The sequence below is a fragment of the Carettochelys insculpta genome, chromosome 3, assembly GCF_033958435.1.
Source record: "Carettochelys insculpta isolate YL-2023 chromosome 3, ASM3395843v1, whole genome shotgun sequence".
NCBI lineage: Eukaryota > Metazoa > Chordata > Testudines > Carettochelyidae > Carettochelys > Carettochelys insculpta.
The window spans coordinates 74,712,282-74,735,013 of record NC_134139.1 but is presented as its reverse complement, the minus strand read 5'-3'; the positions used below and the strand labels follow the sequence as shown (position 1 = coordinate 74,735,013).

Sequence of the window (22,732 nt, the reverse complement as noted above, 5' to 3'; positions counted from 1 at the left end):
CCTGTGTCGGCTAGGTGATAGAAGAGATATAGATCCCCCTCGGCTTTTTTTTTGCCATAACCTTTATGGTCCAAGGTAAATTAGAAAGCTAATTTTAATTAAAAAGAAGTAATTTGAACTTAGTTGAATTAAATGGCATGAGCAAACATGCAAATTTTGATTCCATCTGTTTTTTTCCTTCCAAAAAAAATTCACCCACCCAAGCTACACAGCAAGACTCGGAGTTATGAGCATTACATCACATCATCAGGGCTCACTGGCTGATCATAGTTGGAGTCACTATTCCTAGCTAGCAGAATCGAATTCTGAAAGATGTTTAGGCATCTAATGATTCAAATACACTTGACTATTCATTTTTGAAGATCAGCGAGGTGCCAAAATGCTTTTTTAAAATTATTTTTTAAATCTGTCCATATGTCTTATAGTGATGTTAAATTTCTCAGTTCTCAGAAAAAGCAAGCTTTACTAATAGCTAGAATGTTTAGGCCGCATTTACACTAGCCCCCTCCTTTCAGAAGGGGTGCAGTAATGAGGGATTTCGGCAGATGCTAATCCATCTGGTTTTGGGAAGAAGGGGCTTTTGAAGTCCAGGGGGTCCTTTCGAAAGGCCCCCCATCTACATGGGCCATGTGTGTTTCAAAAGCAGCACTTTTGAATCGTGCGCGGCCACCACTATGCTAACAAGGTTCTGCATACTCACGGCAGTGTCTCATTAGCATCTGTTGAAATCCCTCATTACCACGGCCCTTCGAAAAGGATGGGCCTAATATAGATGTGACCTTAGAGCTGAATAGAAACATAGGAACATTTCTACTCCTGCTTTTTACACTATACTGTTTCAGGATATTCAGTGGCTAGACTCAGAAGGGTCACTGAACACTGTAAAAAAAAAATCAAATCTGTGCAACAGTGGTGGGCAACCTAAAGCTCAGCTGACTGTCCCCCTGCGACTTTCGTTCAGTGAGCACAGGAGCCCTGCATTTTGCTGCTTCTTCCCCCTTCCTCCAGTACTTTTGGAGTGCACAGATCAGTTGATTTGCACTCTGTTCCCACTACTCCCCATCCCTCCCACAGATTTACAATGTTCCAGTTCTGGGAAGGAGGGGGAGGGACCAAGGAAATGTGGAGCTCCAGTGCCCTGGCACATGAGAGGTACATGGAGTGGGAGGGCTATGAGACCATAGGTGGAAGTCACTGTTTGCACCTGCCCCATAGCTGACTAGGACAAATTGTTTCATAACTGTCACTGAGAAAATTTCTTCCAAACCCATTGAATTAGAGGTCAGTTTATGCACCGAAGAGCTTGCGTTTTTCCCAACCCTCTGCCAAACCTGAGCTTCCTGGTTATCCCTTTTTGATCTCTGCTAAAAATTAAATAGGGTTCTCACCAAATAACTTCACGGTATGGTTTTCCTCCGTTTCATATGTACAAAGTTACCAAGCCAAATGCACCTCTGAGCCCTTACAGTCTCTAACAGTGGTCCCCATTCAGGCCTCAAGCTCCTAGCTGTCACCCATCTCAGAGTGAAATTAAATAATTCTTCCACTTTCAGATTGGGTTTTGGACTGCATCCCCTGGGACCAAACATAATAACTCAGCATACCTGACAGGCCTCAGACTCTGCAATTCTGTACTCTCAGAGAGCAATAACTGATACCCAATAATCAAACAGCCTCTTTAAAGCAAAGTGTTATTTATGTAGGAAAAAACATACTATAGAATACAGACTTTAAAATAACACACTATCTTCACTTACAGTCATAAATAGTGCATTGAAATTGAAGCTTGGTTTGGTGCTCAGAACCTGAAGCAGAGGGTGGAGGAGAAAGAGTGCGTTTCAGAGACTGAGTTCCAGGCTGAGCTAGAGATTCAAAGAGCTGTCTACATAGCTACTTTTAAAGAGGTAGCTTGCTGCTGACCTGTGATGGCGGGTTCACTCAAAAGTAGCTGACCCTTTATAAGTAATAATGGATGAATACAGTAAGTATTCTTAAACTATACAGCAGCTCCATGTTCATGTTGTCTCCCTTGCCCTGGTAGAAATAATCTAGGCCTCTGTATCTCTGTTACTGTGGTCAGCTGGCACTTTTGATATGAATAGCACTAACCCACGCAGCCTTTTTCAGTCAAGAGACTGTTTTGTTGGTTAGCATATCATACAAAGCAGCTGTTCCCCAATGTCTTCCTTTTCATATGCTGGAGGGGTTTCCTGGGAGCTCCAAGACAACAATGAACCATGAATACGAAGGCTATTTCAGACTTACATTTCTGGCTCATACAGTTTTCTCTCTTTCTGCATGCCGCTAACTCACCTTGCCAATTATAAATAATCTCTAAGGCTCATAAAAGGGCTTCTGAAGAGCATTTTTTTCTTTTAAGATATTAAATTCTACCAAAGAGTGCTTCAAAGTCCAAATTCTACTGTTAGTATGAGTTGCACTAATATTTGAGAATAGAATTTGGGGAGCCCCAGGCAAATTTACAGAGCTCTATAAAATACTTATTCAGTAAATTTATATCATGCGATCTCTGTTTTAACACACAAGAAAACAGTATGTCAGCTCCTATTTAAAGGTCTTTGTCATGTTAAATATTCAGCAATACTGGTTTTCAGATAAGCTATATAAAAATGAAGACTTGAAGCCACTGTACAATATTTTCCTCTGTTTCCAAATATAATCTTAAATCAAGTGTGCTACAGAACTAGATCTAAGAAGCCATTTATTTCCTTATGACCACTGAGACTGGGCTGGCATTACTAAAGATCATGTTGGATAGTCTTAAGATCTTGGGAGACATAACCTTCCTTCATAGGACCACAACTTAACTAGTTTTCAACACTTGCCAGTCTGCACCTGTAGGGTCCTTAGCGCTATAACTCAACACATTTTTAAATGTATGTTTCACAGCAGGCAGTACCTTTCTTTTATCAAACCAGTTCTGTAATGTACTGAGCCATGCAGAAGACCAGAAGTAAGCCCAGTCATGCTGACTTTTTTCATACATGTAGTCCTGCTGACTTCAATGGGAGTGGCAAGTGTCTACACAAGTTAAGATTACTCACACAAATAATGGCTTGCAAATCAGACCCAACACGAAAAGGAGGGCCCTATTTCATTCTCCACTTGCAAATACAGAAGAATGAACAGCCAACTTAAGAGTCTTGCAGTTTGATGAAGGAGTCACAGAAGCAAGAGTTAGGAAGTTTGCTGGTGTGGATTTATACACACAACAGAGGCTTGACAAAAATATTTGAACTCTTTGGCTCCTCTATGCTAGCACCACAGTTTGCACTATATAGTCTTCCCTACCCAACCATGTACAGAGGTCAGACAGACACCCCCAGCCCATAAACTGCGTCTTACTCTTATTCCACTTACCTGAAACTGCCCTGTACATATGAAAAGACAGAATTCTTCAACTGTCTCCCCCTTTCTATGGTTGCATGTGGAGAGAAAACAAAAACAAACCCTGACACTTTCTAGAACTCAGTGTCCCACCTGCTAAAGCATGGCTAATTAGCATCACTATTAACAGCCACAGCAGAGGTAGTGGACGTGCATGGCAGGGCCACACTACCAGCACTAGGAGAAAGCATCATTTTCTTATGACAGAACATCTTCCAAAACCCTCACTACAGTGGGACTACAGAATGCAAACAGGAATGTTTCTCAGACTCACACTTGTAGTCATTGATCCTAAATATGATGATGGCAAGGAGAAGTTACTTACCATGCATGGTAACAGAAGATCTTAGAGATGTTTTGTCCCTATGGGTCCTCCACTTTAGAACCGCATCTAATCTTGATTTGGGATATAGCTATCAATGACAGTGGATATGTGCCTCTGCCCCACTGATTTTTGCTGGACATACATAAAAGGAATAGTGAACCCACTGCCACTTCAGTTCCCTTCTCAACCATGATATGCAAAAATGACCTCAAAGCAGAAAGGAAGGTGGGTAGATAGTGGAACATCCACAGGGACAAAACATCTCAGAATTCCAGTCTCTCAAAGAAGAGTTTCCTTATGTTGTACAGTAAGAGCTCTACTTCAGGAGATTCCCCAGCAAAACCTTTATTAAGGAAGAGTGTGCTGAAAGGGTAGAGTCATTACAAAACATAGAACAGTGAAACCAAAAGCTCTGGAATCATGCACAAGAGCACAGTGCTCTGAAAAAAGTGTGTACCATGACCAACTAGCAGCTTTAAAAATATTTGAGAGGGGTACATTTTTCAGTAAGGCTACAGAGGTAGAGTGGGCACTAGTGGAACAAGCAATGCTCTACCGGGGCTTTTTAAACAGGTTAATATGCATCCTGACACCTATTTTTATAGTCTTCACAGATCAGGTGACCTTTCATTTGTTCTGTGACAGAGATGAAAAGTCTAAGAGAAGCCCCGAAGGGCTTAGTCCTGGTAAAAAGTGAGTCTTAAATCCAGAGATTGGAGACTAGCCTCTTTAAGAGTGAGACTTGGGAAAAAACACCAGTAGATTAATATCTTAATTAACATGAATTTCTCAAGATACACTTTGGTGGGAAATGAGAATAGGGATGTAATAACTTTTCATGATAAAAATCCTACATAGCTACCCACAAGGGCGCCTATCTCTCCTAGTCTCAGGGTCAAGTTGATGTTTGTAAAGAAAAAGGTCTTGGAACTAAAATTAAGGCAGGAACAGCCATCTGTAGTTGAGAGGGTCCTCTCAGCACACTGAGAACTAAGTTGCAGTTCTAAGGAGAGGTATGCTCCTTGTGAGTAAGAAAAAGTTCAGAGACCTTTAATGAATCTTGCAGGGATCATGTAAGTGAAGAATGAAAACACTTCAAAAAGAAAGGCTGTGAAGTCAGCTAGGTGAACTTAAATGAGGCTCAGCAATAATACCGTGGTTTTCAAATTTAGCAGAGATACTAGAGAATGCTGGAAAAGGTATACACAAGGTGGTGCTGCTCAGAGGCAGTGCCAAGTCTGAAAAGATTTATCCTTTTATAGGTAGGTTTTCCTTGTAGTTCATTTCCTACTTTTGAACTGAACTGTTTGGACCTCCAGAGATCTGTCCTTTTTTATGCCAGAGAGGCATCTAGTGGTCGTGCATTGAGATTGAAGCAAAGAGGAACTCTTCTAAGTTCTGGTCCCTGACTCCTGGGTAAGGAAATCTGTTAGAGGAAAGCAGAGAGGTGGTTGCAGAGACAGTCAAAGGAGTTCTGGTAACCATACTTGACTCAGTCATGTTAATACTATGAGGATGACTAGTCTCCCCTTTTTTAACTTGTTCAGCACTTTGAGAAGTAATGACTTCAAGGGATTTCTAAAGGGCTACTAAAACATCTCCCAGCCAGATCTCTCAAGCAGAACCATCAGCAGTTTGCATTGGTTAGCATCGCAACAAATCTATTTCCAGATGACGTGCAGTAAGGCAATCTTTCAGAATACTGCATCATTGAGTTTCTTCTCATGGTCATGGCAGAAAAAGCTGCTCAGGAAGACTGTTACTATGTTCCATAATCTGACAAGTAAATCACTGATCTCTATATGTCTTGTGATAGGCTGATGTAATGATAATTTCCTAGTTTTATGGATACCATGCACAAGAACTGGGATCTTGACAATTGAAACAATTCGTTGCTTGACAAGAGAGCAACATCACTCTGACTGAGAGGCTGCTAATAAGGTGTAAGAAACAATGGTAAGTGTAATGGACTACTCTAAGTTCTAAAATGTTCATATGGAGAGCAGCCTTCTAGGAAGTCCCCTTGCCTTTAGCTGTGACATTCACAAAGATCAGTGTCCCCAGTCTAACAGAGAGGCATCTGTGATCTTTGGAGAAAGTGTATGTGAGATGAGAACTTCCTAACAGATCTTTTAGTTCTTTTCCCCATCTTCTAAAGAAGTCAAGGGCTCTCTGGGGATTGATAGCTCTTGGATAGATGGTATTTTTGGATGCACAGACTTTCCCTAGTCAGGCTTGATGATAAATGGACATATAGTTTTGCCAATGATGTCACGAACTTACAGATTGCCATATGGTCCTTTTTTTAGCTCATATCCCCACTCTGTATCCAATTCTGCTCAGTATTTTTAACTAGTATTTTATATAAAGTATAAATGTGGATATGCCTTTGCCATTGTAAGCCAAAGTTAAAAAAAAAAATCCGAGGAATTAAATTAGCTGATTTTATTTTGTTAGGTGCCTGGAAGTGTTCCAGCTTGAGTGATCCACAGTTTATTAAAATTCAACATTATTTTATTCATCTTAAGCAACTGGTACACCCACTAGTACAAACTAACAGGCTGCAGGAATTCCAGGCTCCTCATGCCCTCTATCAGATTCCACCACCTCAGTTCTCAGAATATAAGAACTAAAATATGGCTGAATTAATCTGTCGTTTCACAAGCACAAAACCATATGGAATTGACTTAAAATCTCATTCTTACCTTTTTCCATTAACAAAATTGAAAATACAAGGATTTAGATATCTCATTTAATGCTTTCTTATTATTATTTATTTTTTTCCATTTTTCTGGTTTCTGTTCCATAGAAGTTATTTTCCATATTCATGTTTCAGCTATTTTTAATCTCTTACTAATTTTACTAGACTTCCTGTTTGTGTGAGTAACATCATCTGTTTTTATTCTATAATGATGAAAGTTTTGATTGTATTCTTCTAATTATAGCTTTTTAAAGTTTTAGTTTCTCTGCATTTTTATTTCATCTCTAACCCTAGTTTATCCTCACATATTTCCACCAGGAGAAAAGGTTGCTGAATTGGTTTTCTAAACGCTTCACATTTTTGCTGGAGAAACTTGAATACAAACTTTATCATTAGTTTTGTAAAAGACGTTTTAAAAAACTGACATTATTGAAGAATGCGCTTAAGACAGAAAAGTATACCCCATCCCAAAATAAGGTAATTTGCAAAAGAGATGCTCTTATGGTGCTGTGAGGCTCAATTAAGTAGTGTGTGCACAACACCTTGAGATCTTACATTGTATTAAAATTTTCCCTTTTGTAAAACAAATATAAAAAGAGACTGAGTTATGTCAAACTAATTTTTTTCACCTATATTTTCATTAGCTTGAAATGAGTTGAAGCTAGCAAAAGACCATTAGAAGCTCAGAATATTTTTCAGAAAAAGAACATTTTCCACTGTAAGGGCATTATTTCAATCTGTTTGTGAACTGTGGCACAGTTCACAGCACCAGGCCTATAAACAACCACCAGCACAAAAGATTCACAGTGGAAATATCGCCCCCCCCTCCCCATAAGCTTCTCCTGGAGTCTAGAGAAAAGACACTTTTCTTTTTCTCCACTGGACCAGCTGCAAGAGGGACATTTGTAGAAGGAACTAAAGGAGCCCTGTGGGTGGGGTCCTCCTTACCAGGTAAGTGCCAGGCACAGCCAGAATTTGCGGATTTGTAGGTGGCCACTACAAAACAGCCGCTAGCTGGGAAGGGGGCGCCTGCTAACCTTGCAGGGACAGCTGGACCCAAGAAGGCTGCACAAACATACAAGCTACCGCCTCGGTACAACCCACAGGCTCCATCCCAGAGGCCCCTTTCCCCTCAGAAATGGAAGGTGCGCTGCCCCAGGCTGGGACTGACCTGTTTACATGCGACATCGAGAGACATAGGCACAGAGCCGAGCGTGTGGAAGGGTCACGTCACCGTCCCTCGCCTTCTCCAAGTCCCTGCAAACAGGCGAAGGTTTCGGACCGGACCGGATCGGCCGCCCCCCAGCACCCGCCTCCCGCCGCAGGAGCGAAACGCTTCTCCGCCTTCCAGGGGCACCAGGGGTCGCCCTGGCGCTTCCGTGGTCGTCGAGGCAGCGACCCCACGTCGCCCCTGCGCGGCCGCGGTGCCAGCCCGGCCCCAAGCGGACGAGAGGCGCCTCGCGCAGGTTGTGCCGCTGCCGCCGCCGCCGCCGCCGCCGCCGGCCGCGCTCACTGCCCCGGCCCCACACGCATCCCGCGCTGTCCAGCTGCGAGGCCCCCGCCCGCCCAGCGCCCCGGCCGAGCGGCTCCTCGGGCTGCAGCAGCCGCCACTCACCGGCCGGCGCCGCGGAGACTCGTAGAGTGAGGCGCGGCTCCCGCCCCGGCCGGCGGCAGCGGCAGCGGCAGCGGCAGCCGGGCTGAGGGAGCAGCACAGGACTCTGCCCCGCCCGGCAAGAGGCGGCGCGCGCGCGCCTTGCGCCCTCAGGTGCCTCAGAGCGGGCGCGTGGCGCGGCTCCAAGCCCACGGCTCGGGCGGGCGGCCCTCGCGCCTCCCGGGCTAGTCCACTGGGGAAAGGGGCAGATGGGAGAGCACGTGCTGGCTTCGCCCACCGCAACCCCTCCCCTCGAAGGAAGCGCGAGATCCCCACGGCTCCAAGTGCGCGAGGCCCCCGTTCCCTTCCCGCCGCGGGGCTGCTGCGCGTGTGCACCCTGGGTGCGGGCAGCGCTGAACTGCGAACAGCAGCGCGGGAGCGCTCCCTGCCAGCCCCGGTTAAACCATCAGTGGGCCCTGGGCAAACGCAAAGGCGAGGCAAGGGTCTGAGGCAAACACCCAGGGGCTGGGCCCGCTCCACCTATTGCACCCGAGTGCAGGAAGACGCAGGCTTGTCAGGTTTGGGCCAGCATGCCAGGTCACCCTGCCTAGAGTGGGGGACGTGGGTCCAACGCCTCAGACTGAACCTGGTTTCTGTGTCTCAGGGGCACACGGAGGGGTTGATCTCAGACCATGGGCCACGCTGCTACAGCTTAGCCCTAGCCGCATGCCCAGTTGGCTTCTCCATTAATCCAGCTGTCTTGTGCTCTCTAAGGAACTCGGGGCGGGGGGGTGGGGAGCTCAGCAGAGCACCGCAAGCGTCCACCAAGGCAGAAGAGGGAAAGGAAGGATGGTTTAAAGCCAATGGCAAAAACAGAAGCCTCAAGCAGGAGGCAGACAGACATACAGGAGTAAGCAAGACAGGAGTTGGCCTAGGAGTGAATGTTGAATAGGACAGAGGATTCACTAAACCGGCAGACTGGCCCAGCAGCTAATGTTGCTTCTTCTGTTTAATAGATGAACCTAGCCCAATAAGTAATTATGCAAAAATAAGAAGCCTTTCGGGGTGGATTAGAGATGAGCTGACATTCTAAAAAGTGAATTAACTTGACTTAGTTTTAAAAGGTAATAGAGCAGGCTGCTATTGTTAAAAAGAATTAACTAATTTCTCAGGGCCAAATTGTGCACATACAGCATGAAAGAAAATGGGGCTATAGGGGTGTGAGTGATATTTGGGGAATAAGAATAAAGGGACTTTTCTCAACTTTTTCTATTTAAAATAGAATAGTAAAGGAGAAGGCACAGAGTGGGACAGAAACAAGGAAATGCTCTTCCTTCAAGTGTAAGCTTTCACGTTGTCCTAGCTCCCACCCACCCCCATCCCCTGCACACATTTTTGTCTTATTCATCAGCTTCAAAGTGCTTCACAGGGACAAACATTCTTACAGTTCTCTGTAATACAGACCCCTTTCTAGTGTGCAAACTTACAAACAAATGGCATTTACCACTGGGTACATAATAAGAAAGTGCAGTGGCCTAGTTTTCTCCTACTGGCAAACTCTTACAAAAATGTTGTGGGATGCTTTATGATCACATGGAACAGCAAAGGTAATCTTCCTCTTGGAAGTCTTGGTTACAGGGAGTCCAGGAGCTGAGAGGCTGTATTTTCAGACAAACCCAATCACCTTGGCTATGTGTTTTCCCAAGAGTTCTAAGTAAATCTTAGTTTTACATGAACATTATTCAGTTCCTGTTAGACAATTCAGTTTGATTTCCAGTACAATTCCAGTTTACAATTCTCTCTTGACACTATCCTAGCTTCACCTTCACCCTGTGAATTCATAAATCTGATAGCACCTTCCTTAGTTGCTTCTGTGATATAAATGTTCATGCCCTTGTAACCGGATTGTGATTACCAGTTACACAGTATGGCTATTTAAAGACAAGCCAGTGCTGATCACTTGCCTGGCTTTAAACCAATGGCTCAAAAGTTACCGGGTTCTAAAACATCTCAGTTCCGCCATCATGGTTTGTTGCATCTTTCCCTGTTAGTCTTGCCTTCAAAGTCTGTATCAGGGTTGGCACCCACCTCTTACACATGCCCCCTCTGATTGGGCTTGTCCACAGTCTTTAAGCCAGTTTAGCCCAAGTGTGGGGATATCCCCATGGCTTCCCCTCCACTATCATCCTGGCTTCAGTCCTTATTTTGTCCCCAAAGCTAGCCAGAAGCTTTTCATAGTCCCCCAGTCCCTGCAGTCAAGCAGTCTTTCTGCCTACTTACCTGCTGTGCTGCAGTTCTCTCAATCAGCTAAGCACGCAGTCCTTTCTTCTCCAAATCTAACCAGCAACTAGCTGCTGCTCTGATCCGCAGCTCTGTTTATATGGCCCTCCATGGTCCTGATTGGCTGTTTTATCTGCAGCCACTCCGGCCTGCTTGGCAGAGCTCTTCCCTGTTCCTTACCTGAGATGAGTGTGCAGGACCAACAACATACTGGAACATATCTCGTGCTCCTACAGAAATGTTCAAGTAAGACAGCATCTTGTGATTATTATTTTGGTTCCTTGCTATTGTAGCGCTGTTACAACTTGGAAATACATGATTTATTTTCTATTTTAGTGGTTCTCTTCGCCTGTGCAAACCACTAAAATATCACTCTTTTTTAAAATGTAAAGCAATTGATGACACTAAGCTAGGGGGTCAGATAGATACATTGGAGGGTAGGCATAGAGTCCAGAGTGAGCTAGAAAAATTGGAGGATTGGATCAAAGGAAATTTGATGAGGTTCAACCAGGAGAAGTGCAGAGTCCTGCACTTGGGGTGGAAGAATCTCAAGCATTGTTACAGGCTGGGGCCCGACTGGCTAAGAAGCAGTGCAGCAGAAAAGGACCTGGGGATTACAGTGGGGGAGAGGCTGGATATGAGTCAACAGTGTGCCCTTGTAGCCAAGAAGGCTAATGGTGTATTGGGGTATATTAGGAAAAGCATTTCCAGCAGTGACCCAACAACCCAACATAGAAGTCCAGGAACTGTCCACAGTGGTTTGCCAGGGCCTGCATGACAGAGTGATAGCCCTTGCAGTTGATGTAGTATCTGGTGCTTTGGTCTGGGGCCTGGATGGAGATGCGTCCCCTGTCCAGTGCCTGCAAATAGTTGGGGGAGCCAAGGCATTGTAGCCGGCCCCAAGGGCATCCACGAGTGATGTGGATGAGCCTCTGGAGCAGGATTGTGTTGATGGCCTGTGCCACCTGTGAAGGGAGGCGATCAGACACGCATATGAGAAACCATGGTGATAGCACCCCAGGGCCCCAGTGAGCTCTACAGCCCCTTCCCTTTCTCCCCCTGTGCAGGGCCTGCAGCCCAAGGATGCCTTACTTGCGTAAGTATGGCCCTGACAGTGGCCCTCCCAACACTGAATTGGTCGCCCACACAGCAGTAACTGTCAGGAGTGGCCATCTTCCACAGGGCAATAGTGACCCACTCCTCCAGGTGGGTGGCAGGCTGTGCTGGTGTCCTGTTAGAGGGCAGGGGTAAGCCATGTGCACAACTTGCAAAATATCTGCTTGTGCATCCAGAAGTTCTGTATCCACTGGGGGTCTCCCATTGGCCCATGATCAGCCAGTCCCACCAGTTGGAGCTGGGGCGGGGGGAGGGTACCACCAGATCCTCTTGAGCATGTGAGCGTGGCTGGGGTGCTGGGACACTGTGGGCATGCTCCTCAGGCTACCTCTTGGGGTCCTCTCCCCAGCTGTGGTGGGAGATGGTGATCAGGAACAGGGGCAGACCCAGCAGGGCAAGGATGGGGGCTGCTCTAGCATAGCAGCAGTTTGGAAAGTACTTGGTTGTCGGGGTTTCTCTTAGCGGACAGATTTTAGATGTGATTAAAATGAAACCCTCCACACGGAGGACGTGAACCTCCGAATGCACAGATCCCAGGACCCGACCAGAACCCTGCTGCAGCCCCAAGACGGGAGAGCACCACCCCGGTATGCCCTGGACCCCGCTAAAGCCTCCTGGAGAGAAGTGGCTAGCAGAGACAACGAAACCAGGACAAGGGTTAAAGTTAAAACAAAGTAACTAAAATTTTTATCTGAGGGGCACCATCAACTTTAAAACGTATCAACTCTAGATGGCTAACTTATAAACTTACAAAAAACATTGTGTCCTTACTGATTCCTGACAGATGACTTTAGATTTTATCTTACCGGAAGGCAAGAAGGTAAATTAGGATAGTGAGTATGGGTAAGTATAATCAGGAATAAGGGGTTTTAGATCCCCACTGTTCTCTTTAGAAAGGAGGGGTGAGGTTGCTAGCCTCACCCCCTACTGGGGGCAGGGTGCTAGCCTGCCCCTAAGGGTTAGGGCTAGGAGGCTGTCGCTGTCCCTGTCCCTCTCTTTTGGGAGGCCCCTGCTACTCCAGTAAGCCTAACTAGAAGATACCTGGGAGGCAATAGGCTCTTCCTGAGGTCCCTTAGGGTGAACAGCGACTGGGGAGGCAGGGTGGCAATGCCCACACCTGCAATATTTATTTATATCTATATATAGAGATGGGTTAGGTAAGAGTGGGGAGGAAGGTCAAGCCTTCACCTTATTAGAAACAACAATTATGATAACACTCCTAACACTACTATAATAAACGCTAACAATACTGTATAAATGAATATTAACAACAATATGAGCTATTGATTAAATGTGCTTTTAAAATAGTCAAAGTAAAATCTCAGCCTGGGCTTTCAGGCCTGGCCTCAGGCCCCCAGGTACTGCCCCTCCCCCGTCGGGGAGGGTACACAGCAGGGGAGCTACCCCTGCTCCCTCACTGAGGGTCCCGGTGTCCCAGGCTAGTGTAAGAGAAAATGTCTATGAGCTCCATGTAAAGACGTGGGCTGGTGAATAGAATTACATGTCAAGTCTAGTGAATTAGTCTTGTCCAGTAGGAAGTCGTGTCCGATAGGTAGGTCTTGTCCGATTTAAGATGGCGGCCTCAGGGTAGGCGACCAGGTGTGCAGTACCCGCCTTGCAGCGGGCCAGTTTACCACCTGGTCGTTGTCCCTATGAGGCCGCTTGCTGCTCCCTCGAAGCGCTGCTGTGCTGGTGACAGAAAGATTGGGAGCGCTGGCGCCGCCGTGGACTGGCGGCGCTTTAGTGATTTAGCTCAGTGAATTTCTAGCTCAGTGATTCAGTTAGAGAATTTCAAGCTCAGTGATTTTAGTCACTGTGATTCCAAGTTCTTCGCTCCTAGGAGCTGGCCTGAGGGACTGGTGAACGCTGCTGTGCAGCTGCACCTCCCTGTACAGGGTCACAGAAGCCTGTCTGTGTACCCAAGGGCCACAGACTGGCAGGCAAGCCCTGCTTATATAGCATGATGCTATGAATAATTCATGATCCAATTACCATATTTGACAGTTCTCAATCAGGTCCTCTTGGGCTTAGAAGGTTCTAGAAGCCCAAACCCTCGCCCAATCAGAGGCCTTTATTCAAATCCATGATCATTAATAATTCATGAGTTCAGGTTGCCGGGGAAGCTAACTGACAAAAAGTGACTGTTGGTAATGCTGCTAAATGGCAGTCTATGACACTTTGGATTTTTCATGTGCCTGCACTGATTTTATATGGCCAAAGGCTTGTATTCCCTGGCCCACAGGGACGATTATGCCTAGGGGGATGATAAGAATCACTGACATTGGTGTCTCTCAAACAGCAATAGAGCCCTGCCCCAGCTTTGCTTTCCCTGGAGGAGGATGGCAAGCCTCAGCATGGGCAGGGAGTCTGGGTCAGGGGGAGGACTTTAACAGTGTGCAGGGCCAGTGGTCCCAGAAGTACTTTCCCTCCATGTGTGCCTGCCATCCAGTGTTTTAGGGCCAGTTCTATCAATAAAGTAGCTGGAGCATGTGGCCACTTTGTCGACAGTGCCGAACAAAAGATCAAGCTGCTTTTGTGTGTAAATGCAACCTATCGACTGAAGTTTTGCCAGGACATCTCTTCCCACAGACAATTCTGGTTGACAGATGCTTCTGGTGTAAATGTAGCCAATAATTCTGTTCTTCACTTTTTTTTTTTTTTTTTAAACCAAGTTGTCTGGTACAGAAGTTAGGCTTACCAGCATGCAATTGCCAGAATCAAGTTGAGCCTTCTAAAAAATAAACACTAGCTATCCTCCAGATAAACTACTTAGCCCAGGAAATGCCTGTTAGACTTTACCACAATAAAGCCTTACTAGGAAGGTAAGTTTGTCTATCTGGAGAATTGTGTGTTGTAAATAGCAAATATCAGTCACTTTGTCCATTTTGAAAGAACTTTCCATCCCCAGACTGAAAAGTTACCACTGGTAATGTGGAGGAATTCTTCTCTAATTGTTGAAAAGCTAGAGTAGGAAGAATGGCCTTCTTGTTGATGACTCGTAGAAAGTGGATGGGTCATTGGTTCATTGGTGAACGGGTGACCCACAGAGGGATAGAAATGAACCAGATCCTGCGATAGTGACTCAGGCAAAATATTTGCCAACTGTAGTGGGGATTTTTGGATGAATATAAAATTGACCAAGGACCTGGACCAGGGTCATTATGTCCTTGCTAAGCACCTGTAAATGTATTATTTTAAATGAAAGTCTTAATTTCAAGAAAAGCATCAAATCCTAGAAATAGATCTATATCTACAAACTCTTGCTCTGTAATGGAAGAACTGCAGTGGGATTCCACATTAGAGCAAAGATCTGAATGAATGGATTTGTTTGTGGGACTACAATTCAATTGAAGCTTCTGCTGCTACCAGCAACAGCTGAGCCATCTGTTGCCCCACAAGTCAAAGAAATAGCTGGACATATTTCCTATCTGTCGGTGCTTAAGTAATGGCAAGAAAACATCTCATTTTATTTCCAGCTGAAAATGCTATGGATTTTACTGCGGAAAAAGAAAGGACATAACATGGAAAAATGAGAGCTGGTACATTGGACAACCAAGAAGAAATGAATTAAAGTAGGTTAAAAATAGTGGCTTATATATAAAATATTTTCATGTTGCAGATTGTAAACTCCACAAAGGAGATATTTTTCTGTATAACTGTGGCAGAGTATAAATAATGCAATTTAGACAATCTAAAATTAGCCCATGTCTACACTAGACTTGAAAGTCAATCATAGATATGCAATTCCAGCTATAACAATTGCATAGCTGGAATCGACTTATGATCAACTTACTGGTCCATCCTCACTGAGGGAGGTCGATGGGAGAAGGTCTTCAATTAACCTCCCTTACTCCTCGTGAGATTGACAAGTACAGGGATTGACTGTTCAATTTTGCATGTCCCAATCAGGGGTGTGAAACTGAACCCTGGAAGATCAACTCTAAATAGGTTGTGCTTCTGGGTGTTGAAGACATACCCCTAGACAAAACAGCATTTGATCACATTAGTAGTTGAAGGGAAGGTGGTTACAAAGTAGATAATAGACCACATTCTGCTTTCCTTCAAATCCAATTAACCCTATTGCCTTCAGTGGGGTTGCGTACCTGTAACTGGTTCTGTTGTGAATGTATTTTGTTCGTTTTACTTTTTAAACAGTGTAAGTTAATGTATCGGAACAGCCATAAGTTGCACTAGAGAAGTGAACAATGAAATGTTTATTGAAAAATAAGTTGATAGTCTGAACCCAGAAAAACTGCTAAAGGTATTGCATAAACAGCCTTTTATCTGTATTTGTATCAAATTAATTATTTATTACCCAACACCACAAGTGGCAGTGTATACAAAGACAGTGCAGCATGTGATTATTTACAGGAGTTTTCAGCCTGACATGCACACATACATGAGGTGTTTTCATATTTCCAAAACATGTTATCAAGCTGAATAAATAGTCCCTGCCTCAAAAGTTCATTTGTGGTTTACAGAAAAATATAATATTGCACTTTTTACAATCACAGCTAATTTGCATATCTGAAGTTTATAATGAATAGAATGCTGCTTTTTAAAAATAAGACTCCATGAACATCCCATATTTAAACAGGAGAATAAATAAAAGCCTCCGAAACAGAAGTTTGAAATGAAGCACATTTTTACATGAACCAAAAAGCTTCCTTGTATCTGAAGTATGAAAAACATGATTAAAGCCAGTTTGTAAAATGTATCTACAATATATGAATTTTTTAAAAGTTAAATTCATACAGTATGCAAACATTTGCTTACTCATCACTGGTCCAAAAGATCTATTTTCATAATAAGAACTGTGGGAGGATCCTTGTACTTAATATTTATTATTTTGAATATTGAGATGAGAAAAGATGTAATCTTGGAATTTTCAGAACAAAGGTCCAGATTGTTTGTATATTATAAACGTACAAGTATCAATACATATTTTGTCCTTGTCATCAGGTGACAAATTATAGATCTTAGGGTACAGTGTTTTGCAGACCATAAATACAGGCAATGAGTAAAATTATAATCATTAAAATCTTTATGGAAGAAATAGAATGTCAGTGATTTAAAGGAAAAATAGGATTTTGCTACTTAATGGCATTCTTGGGTTGTAACACTGTTTCCTACTGGAAGAATATATATAATTATGCTTAGCTGATACCGGCTTTCCAAAAAATTGGCTGTCCCCTATGTGGAGAACACCATAAACAATTCACCTTCAAATTCAGCTGATTGGTTGTGAAGCATTAATCCCCTGAACTGGATGCATGTTCCTTTTTCAAAGATTAGCACCAAGGAATAAGTATCATATTTGCAGTCTGTGTACACTTTTTTGAACAATTTGGTGCATCTGAAGAAGACTGATTAGTCAAGCAGTTATGGTCTTAGTCAAACTTTTTACATGTATTTAACGCTCACATGACACTAAATGGGAGTAGATCATGTATATGCTTTTTAGTATTTTTGAACTCAATGTCTAATATATTTTGCCCCTTAGATTCATAGTAATTAGTGTTATACATTTGTTCAATTTACAATTAGATATTAAACCTCATTTAATTATTGCTTCATGCCACCATTGCTGGTTATTAAAACACAGACATATTAGTTTCTATCTGGCAGAAGATTATTGTCCTGTTAGAGCTGAGAAGACAATTAGCAAAAACTATGGACATCAGGGAATAAACAGAAGTTTAGTTTCTAGTATCATGACAAACCATAAAATGGTTGGTACACAAAGCACCTATATTTGCTTCTTAAAAAAACAAAAAAACAAAAAAAACAATTTTGAATTTTTTTTTTTATCCCAGAGCCAATTGGACTGTACTGACTAATCAGATACACACACTGACAATCTTCTCAAATATTTGAGAAATTTTAATGCTTTAATATACTTTACAACACAAAGAATAAGAGAAAAGTTGCCACTTGGGATTAAAGATCTGGAATACTTGTGTTCGTTGAAATTATTTAAAAAAATACTATTTCACTCTACACTGCAGCATTTCAGCTTGTTGGTTAAAGCATGTAGGTGGCATTTTGCCTGTATTGGAGTCTATAAAAAACAGAACTTCCCTGTAACCTTGATATGGTGTAAAGTTTGGGGCATGCATATACACATTTTACAGTAGCCTCAGACTGATGTATGCTTTTATCAGCTCACGTTTTAAAGATGTTCAATACATTTCAAAATCCAGTTAAATAATAGAGGTTCTGTGATCTACTCTGGATTTAAAAGGCTTCAGAGATGTAATTTCGCATCATGAAGAGTCATCAGCCCGCTGCATAGCTGCTGAGGAATGAGTAGAACATGGGTAGCTTCAAGCGCTGCTGGTCCTTGCGACACCAAGCTATAACAGTTCCTTCACTATTTGCTGTGTACAAATGATGACCATCACAGGAAAATGTAAGGCTGAAAACAACAAAAATCCAATTTTCATTTCATATTTAGCAAATTATGCTATTTAACTGAAAATACTAGAGGGGATGCTTTAAAAGGAGTAACTGCAGCCAACATAAATACCTTGAGCTTGCCTTCAGTGAGGCACGTGCCTATAAGTACACAATTCTTCTGCTGTTTGAGTGTGAGCACGTTTGGGCAATGCCTGCCGGTATTAAACTATAATTCAAGGTTTCAGTTATAAACTTTGCTGTCAAATTTGATCTAATGCACAGCTTGTTTCTCTGTCACTACAAGTAAATCTATTGTGCTGCTCCTGGGTCAAACTCTGTTTGGCAAAGTGTGTTCTCAGTGCAGGATCCACATCCATGAGACCTACTTTCAAATGCACGGCCAGAACTAAAATCTGGAAAATTTCATGAACTGGGTTATTTTTTTTGTTTGTTTAAGGCAAGCATTTCCTTTCCCACCATAATAAATAAATCCGCCACTTCTTGCAATTGTTTTATTTCAGGAGACTTAACAAAACAAAGACTTGAACAAAATGTCGTGCTTCTAATTGCTGTAATGTGCTGCTTAGGTGAAGAATGGTGCACATTAAATTAAGAATGACTAAGGCCAGGTCTACACTAGGGGAAAACATCAATCTAAGGTATGCAACTCCAGCTACGTGAATTGTTTAGCTTGAGTCAACGTACCTTACATCGATTTTCTACACTGTCCCCATAGCAGCAGGTTGACAGGAGAAATTCTCCCATTGCCTTCCCTCATTCCTCATGACTGCAAGGAGTACCAGGGTTGCTGGGGGTGACCAAAGTGTTTGATATAGTGTATTCCTAATTGACTTGTAAATCAAACCCCAGAAGATCAACCTCCATATAGTGTCAACTCTCTGGTAAGTATAACCAAGCTATAAAAGTTAACTTGAGGCTGAGATCACAGGTTATACCTCAGGCCCCAACAAATGTGAAGAGAATTACATATCTGTGCAAATTTCTCAGATGGCAGTCAACCTCCAAACATTTACACACAGATATTCAGAATCCCTAATTACATATTTGTACTGAAGAACTCAAGTGTTTAGTTTAGCATGCTTCCTGCTATTTAAAGAATTCATCGTGGGTAGCAATGCCTCTTGTGCTCTATTTGTATCCTAATATAGCAAGTTGGTATTTCAGAAATAACTATTACTAGGACGTGGTAACAGTAGTAAATGTCATATTGGGAGTTAATATGAAAATCTTGGGGAAAATATTAACTTTTAAAACAAAGGTCAAAGAGCAAGCATTGTTCAGTTCATAAGGAAATCCTTCAGCTTTGAGTTTGTGTTTATCTCATCATGCTAACAGCTGAGAAAAACAGTTACCTATTTCATAGCTGGTGTTCTTCGAGATGGGTTGCCCAAGTTCATTCAAAACTAGGTGTGTGCTGGCACATGCCCAGTTGCCAGAAGCTTTGTGCCCTAGCTGGTAGCCACTGGATCACAGTGGCACCCCCTGGAGTGGCGCCCATATGGTGACCACTATATGCACCACCTGACCTGCCCCCTGCTCAGTTCCTTCTTGCCAGCTACTCTGACAGTGGGGAAGGGAGGTGGCTTTTGGAATGGACAAAAACACCACATCTCGAAGAACACCAGTTACAGAACAGGTCTTTTCTTCTTCGAGTGATTGCTCATGTACGTTCCAAAACTGGATGAATACTAGCCAACGCCTAGGAGGCAGGGTTGGCGCCCCAGACGGATTGTAAGACAGCCCTATCTATCACAGCGTCATCCCTAGCGTGCTGAATCAGCATGTAATGGGCCATGAACGTGTGGATGGAGGACAAGGTGGCTGCCCTGCAGATGTCCTGGATAGGACCTGGGCCAAATATGCTGCTGAGGAAGCTTGCACTCTGGTAGAGTGAGCTCTGATCAGGGGGGTGAGCGGGTCCCCCACCAGCTTATAGCATTCCTTAGTACAGTCCACTATCCAGAACGAGATCTGCTGGGAGGAGACAGAGGCCCTTCATCCTGTCTGCCACCGCCACAAACAACTGCTGCTGTTCAAAAACACCTCCCTCACAGGATCCAAGTATGAGAGCTTCATGGCTTTCAAGCATAGCATTCCCAAGCTGTGAGATGCAGTGAGGGAAGGTTGGGGTGCTGCAGTCTCCCTTCCTCCTGTATCAGCAGGTCCGGGCATTATTGGAGTGCCATTGGATTGCAGACCGATGGTTCCAGGAGGGTCGAGTACCAGTGCCACCAGGCCCACACTGGGGCCACTAAGATGACCGATGCCCAGTTTGGCCGAATTTTAAGGAGGGTCCTGTAGATGAGTGGCACTGGAGGGAAAGCGTAAAACGGAGGGCCTGACCAGGGAATGCTGAACATGCCTGAACAAGAGCCCAGGCTCCGGTTCCAGTAAGAGCAAGATGTCCTGCACTTCGCATTGAGATATAATGGGATGCCCCACTTCTGGAAAATTAAATGCAGCATGTCTGGGTGTAAGGCCCACTCGTGGTCCACACAGGACCTGCTGAGATGGTCTGTCAGGGAGCTGTGAACCCCAGGTAGATAATGTGCCTTCAAGAGAATTTGGTGTTGAATGCAGAACTCCCAGAGCCTGATGGCCTCGTGACACAGAGGAGAGGAGCATGCACCCCACTGTTTGCTGATATAGTTCACTGCTGTCATATTGTCCGTGCTCACTGTCACGCAATGACTCACCAGACTGTCCTGTAACACCTCACAAGTGAGCCTGATGGTCCTGAGTTCCCAAACATTTATGTGGAGCTGGGCATCCTTGCCCCACAAAGCTCCCCCATGTGTGTCCCCCAGCTCAGATCTGAGGCGTCCATGACTAGGAAGAGAGAAGGTTTTGGGGGGTTGAAAGGAATTCCCATGCAAACTGATTGGGTGTCCAGCCACAGCACGGGGTTGATAGAATCTGTGGTGATACCATTACCAACGCTTCTATGTTGTTTCTGACAGGGCGGTACCCCGAGGCGAGCCACAGCTGAAAGGAACACATGAGCAGCCTGGCGTGCTGGACTGCAAACATACCTGCTTTCTAGCCTGGAATCTGGCCTGTATCGCATCCAGGAGGAACCCAAAAATTCCACCAACTGGGTGGGAGTCAAAACCCACTTTGCCTTGTCGACCAGGAGGCTGACGTTGGCAAATATTTCTCGAATCAGCTGCACATGCTGGACCACCTGGCACTATAAGTGTCCCTGATCATCTGGGTATGGGACGAGGCATACCCTGTGCCTGCGCAGGAAGGCTGCCACCACCGCTATGCATTTCGTAAAGACCTTTGGAGGAGGGGACCGACCGAATGGAAGGACCGTGAACTGATAATGACCCCACCTGCCACAAACCACAGGAACCTCCTGTGGGGCAGGTACATTGCTATACAGCAAAACGTGCCTTGTAAGTCAAAAGTGGCAAACCAATCCCCCCATTCCAGCATCAGAATAGTTAGGCTTAGGGATATCATACAAAACCTTTCCTTTTTTTTTTTTTTTTTTTTTTTTACACAAACTTGTTTGGGTTCCGAAAGTCCATAATGGACCTGAGTTCCCCTTTTGCCTTCAGAACTAGGAAATAATGGGAATAGAACCCCTGTCCCTGAAATTGATGGGGAGATCTCCTCTATCGCACCCCTTTGGAGAAGGGTATCTGCTGCTTGAGCAGAGTCTCGTGAGAGGGATCGCTACAGAGGGATGGGAAGGGTGGGTGGGAAGAGGGTATGAAGAAAACTGGATGGCATATCTCCTTTACACTGTGTGTAGGATCCACTAGTCCAGTTATGTAGCACCAAGCATGGTTGAAGGGGGACAGGTGGAAAAACAAGGGATGAGCTGGAACTAAGGTGGTAATTGGTGTGCTGCTATCGACTGCATCATCAAAACGCTTGTTTTGGCCCCAATGGGGATGTTTGATGGCCCTGGCCCTGCTAAGCCATGGCACCTTCAGCCCGCTCAACCCCTTCTCCTATTAGTATCCCCCTGCTGCTGGGGAAACTGCCTAATAAGAGTCCCAGGGGTGAAATGCCTTTGCTGGATTGCTGGAGTACGAAGGCCCAGTGGCCATTGAGTCCTTTAGGCCGTGTAGACTTTTATAGCTCTTTTCCGATAAGGACAGGCCTTCAAAAGGTAGGTCCTGTATGATCTGTTGGACCTCATAGGGAAGTCCGGACACTTGTAGCTATGACTCTCTATGCATGGCTACTCCTGAGGCCATGACCCATGTGGCGGCACCCACCGCATCCAGCACTGCTCTGGATAGAAATTTTCTCCTCTATTACTGCCGTAAACTCTGGTTTGCTTTCATGAGGGACCAGCTCTGAAAAGTGAGACAGGGAACTAGCAGTGTTGTACACATACCTGCTAAACAGGGCCTGCTGGTTAGCACTTCTTAACTGTAGGACTCCTGTCAAATAAACTTTTCTGCCAATAAGGTCCAAACATTTGGCTTCTCTGTTCTTACGGGTTTTAGCGCCCATCCCCAGCCTCTCCCTATGATTTGCTGTGTCCACCACTAGGGAGTCAGGGGAGGGTGGCTAAAAAGATGTTCATTGCCTTGGGAGGGAACAAAGTAATGGCCTTCATTCCTCCTTGCTGCAGGCCAGGCAGAGGCTGGAGTTTGCCAAACTGACCTTACCGTATTGGCAATTGTTTTGATAATGGGCAACACTACCCTCACAGGGCCTGAGGCGGACAGGATATCCATTACTGGATCTGTTTCACACCTGACCTCCTCCACCTGGATACCCAGGCCCTGGGCCACCTGGCACAGTAGTTGTTGGTATGTCCTGCCATCTTCCATGACCGGGGATGCCGAGGACCCAGCCAAGGCCTCATCCAGTGAGGAAGACAAGGACACACCTGCCACCTCAGCATACAGAGGTAAGAATGGTA

General features: G+C 44.5%; 2 protein-coding genes across 2 annotated transcripts in view; both read right to left on the bottom strand.

The window, feature by feature from the left end:
* Positions 1 to 7,968, bottom strand: part of GNG4 (G protein subunit gamma 4) — a 44,908-nt gene extending 36,940 nt beyond the window's left edge. Inside the window, exon 1 of the mRNA XM_074988649.1 lies at positions 7,606 to 7,968. Within this exon, the coding sequence (XP_074844750.1) occupies positions 7,606 to 7,622 (17 nt within the window). The 5' untranslated portion in view covers positions 7,623 to 7,968. The remainder of the gene's footprint in view (positions 1 to 7,605) is intronic.
* Positions 7,969 to 15,634: 7,666 nt separating this feature from the next.
* LYST (lysosomal trafficking regulator) overlaps positions 15,635 to 22,732 on the bottom strand; it is a 172,316-nt gene continuing 165,218 nt past the window's right edge. The window contains exon 54 of the mRNA XM_074990129.1: positions 15,635 to 17,839. Coding sequence (XP_074846230.1) covers positions 17,701 to 17,839 — 139 coding nt within the window. The 3' untranslated portion in view covers positions 15,635 to 17,700. The remainder of the gene's footprint in view (positions 17,840 to 22,732) is intronic.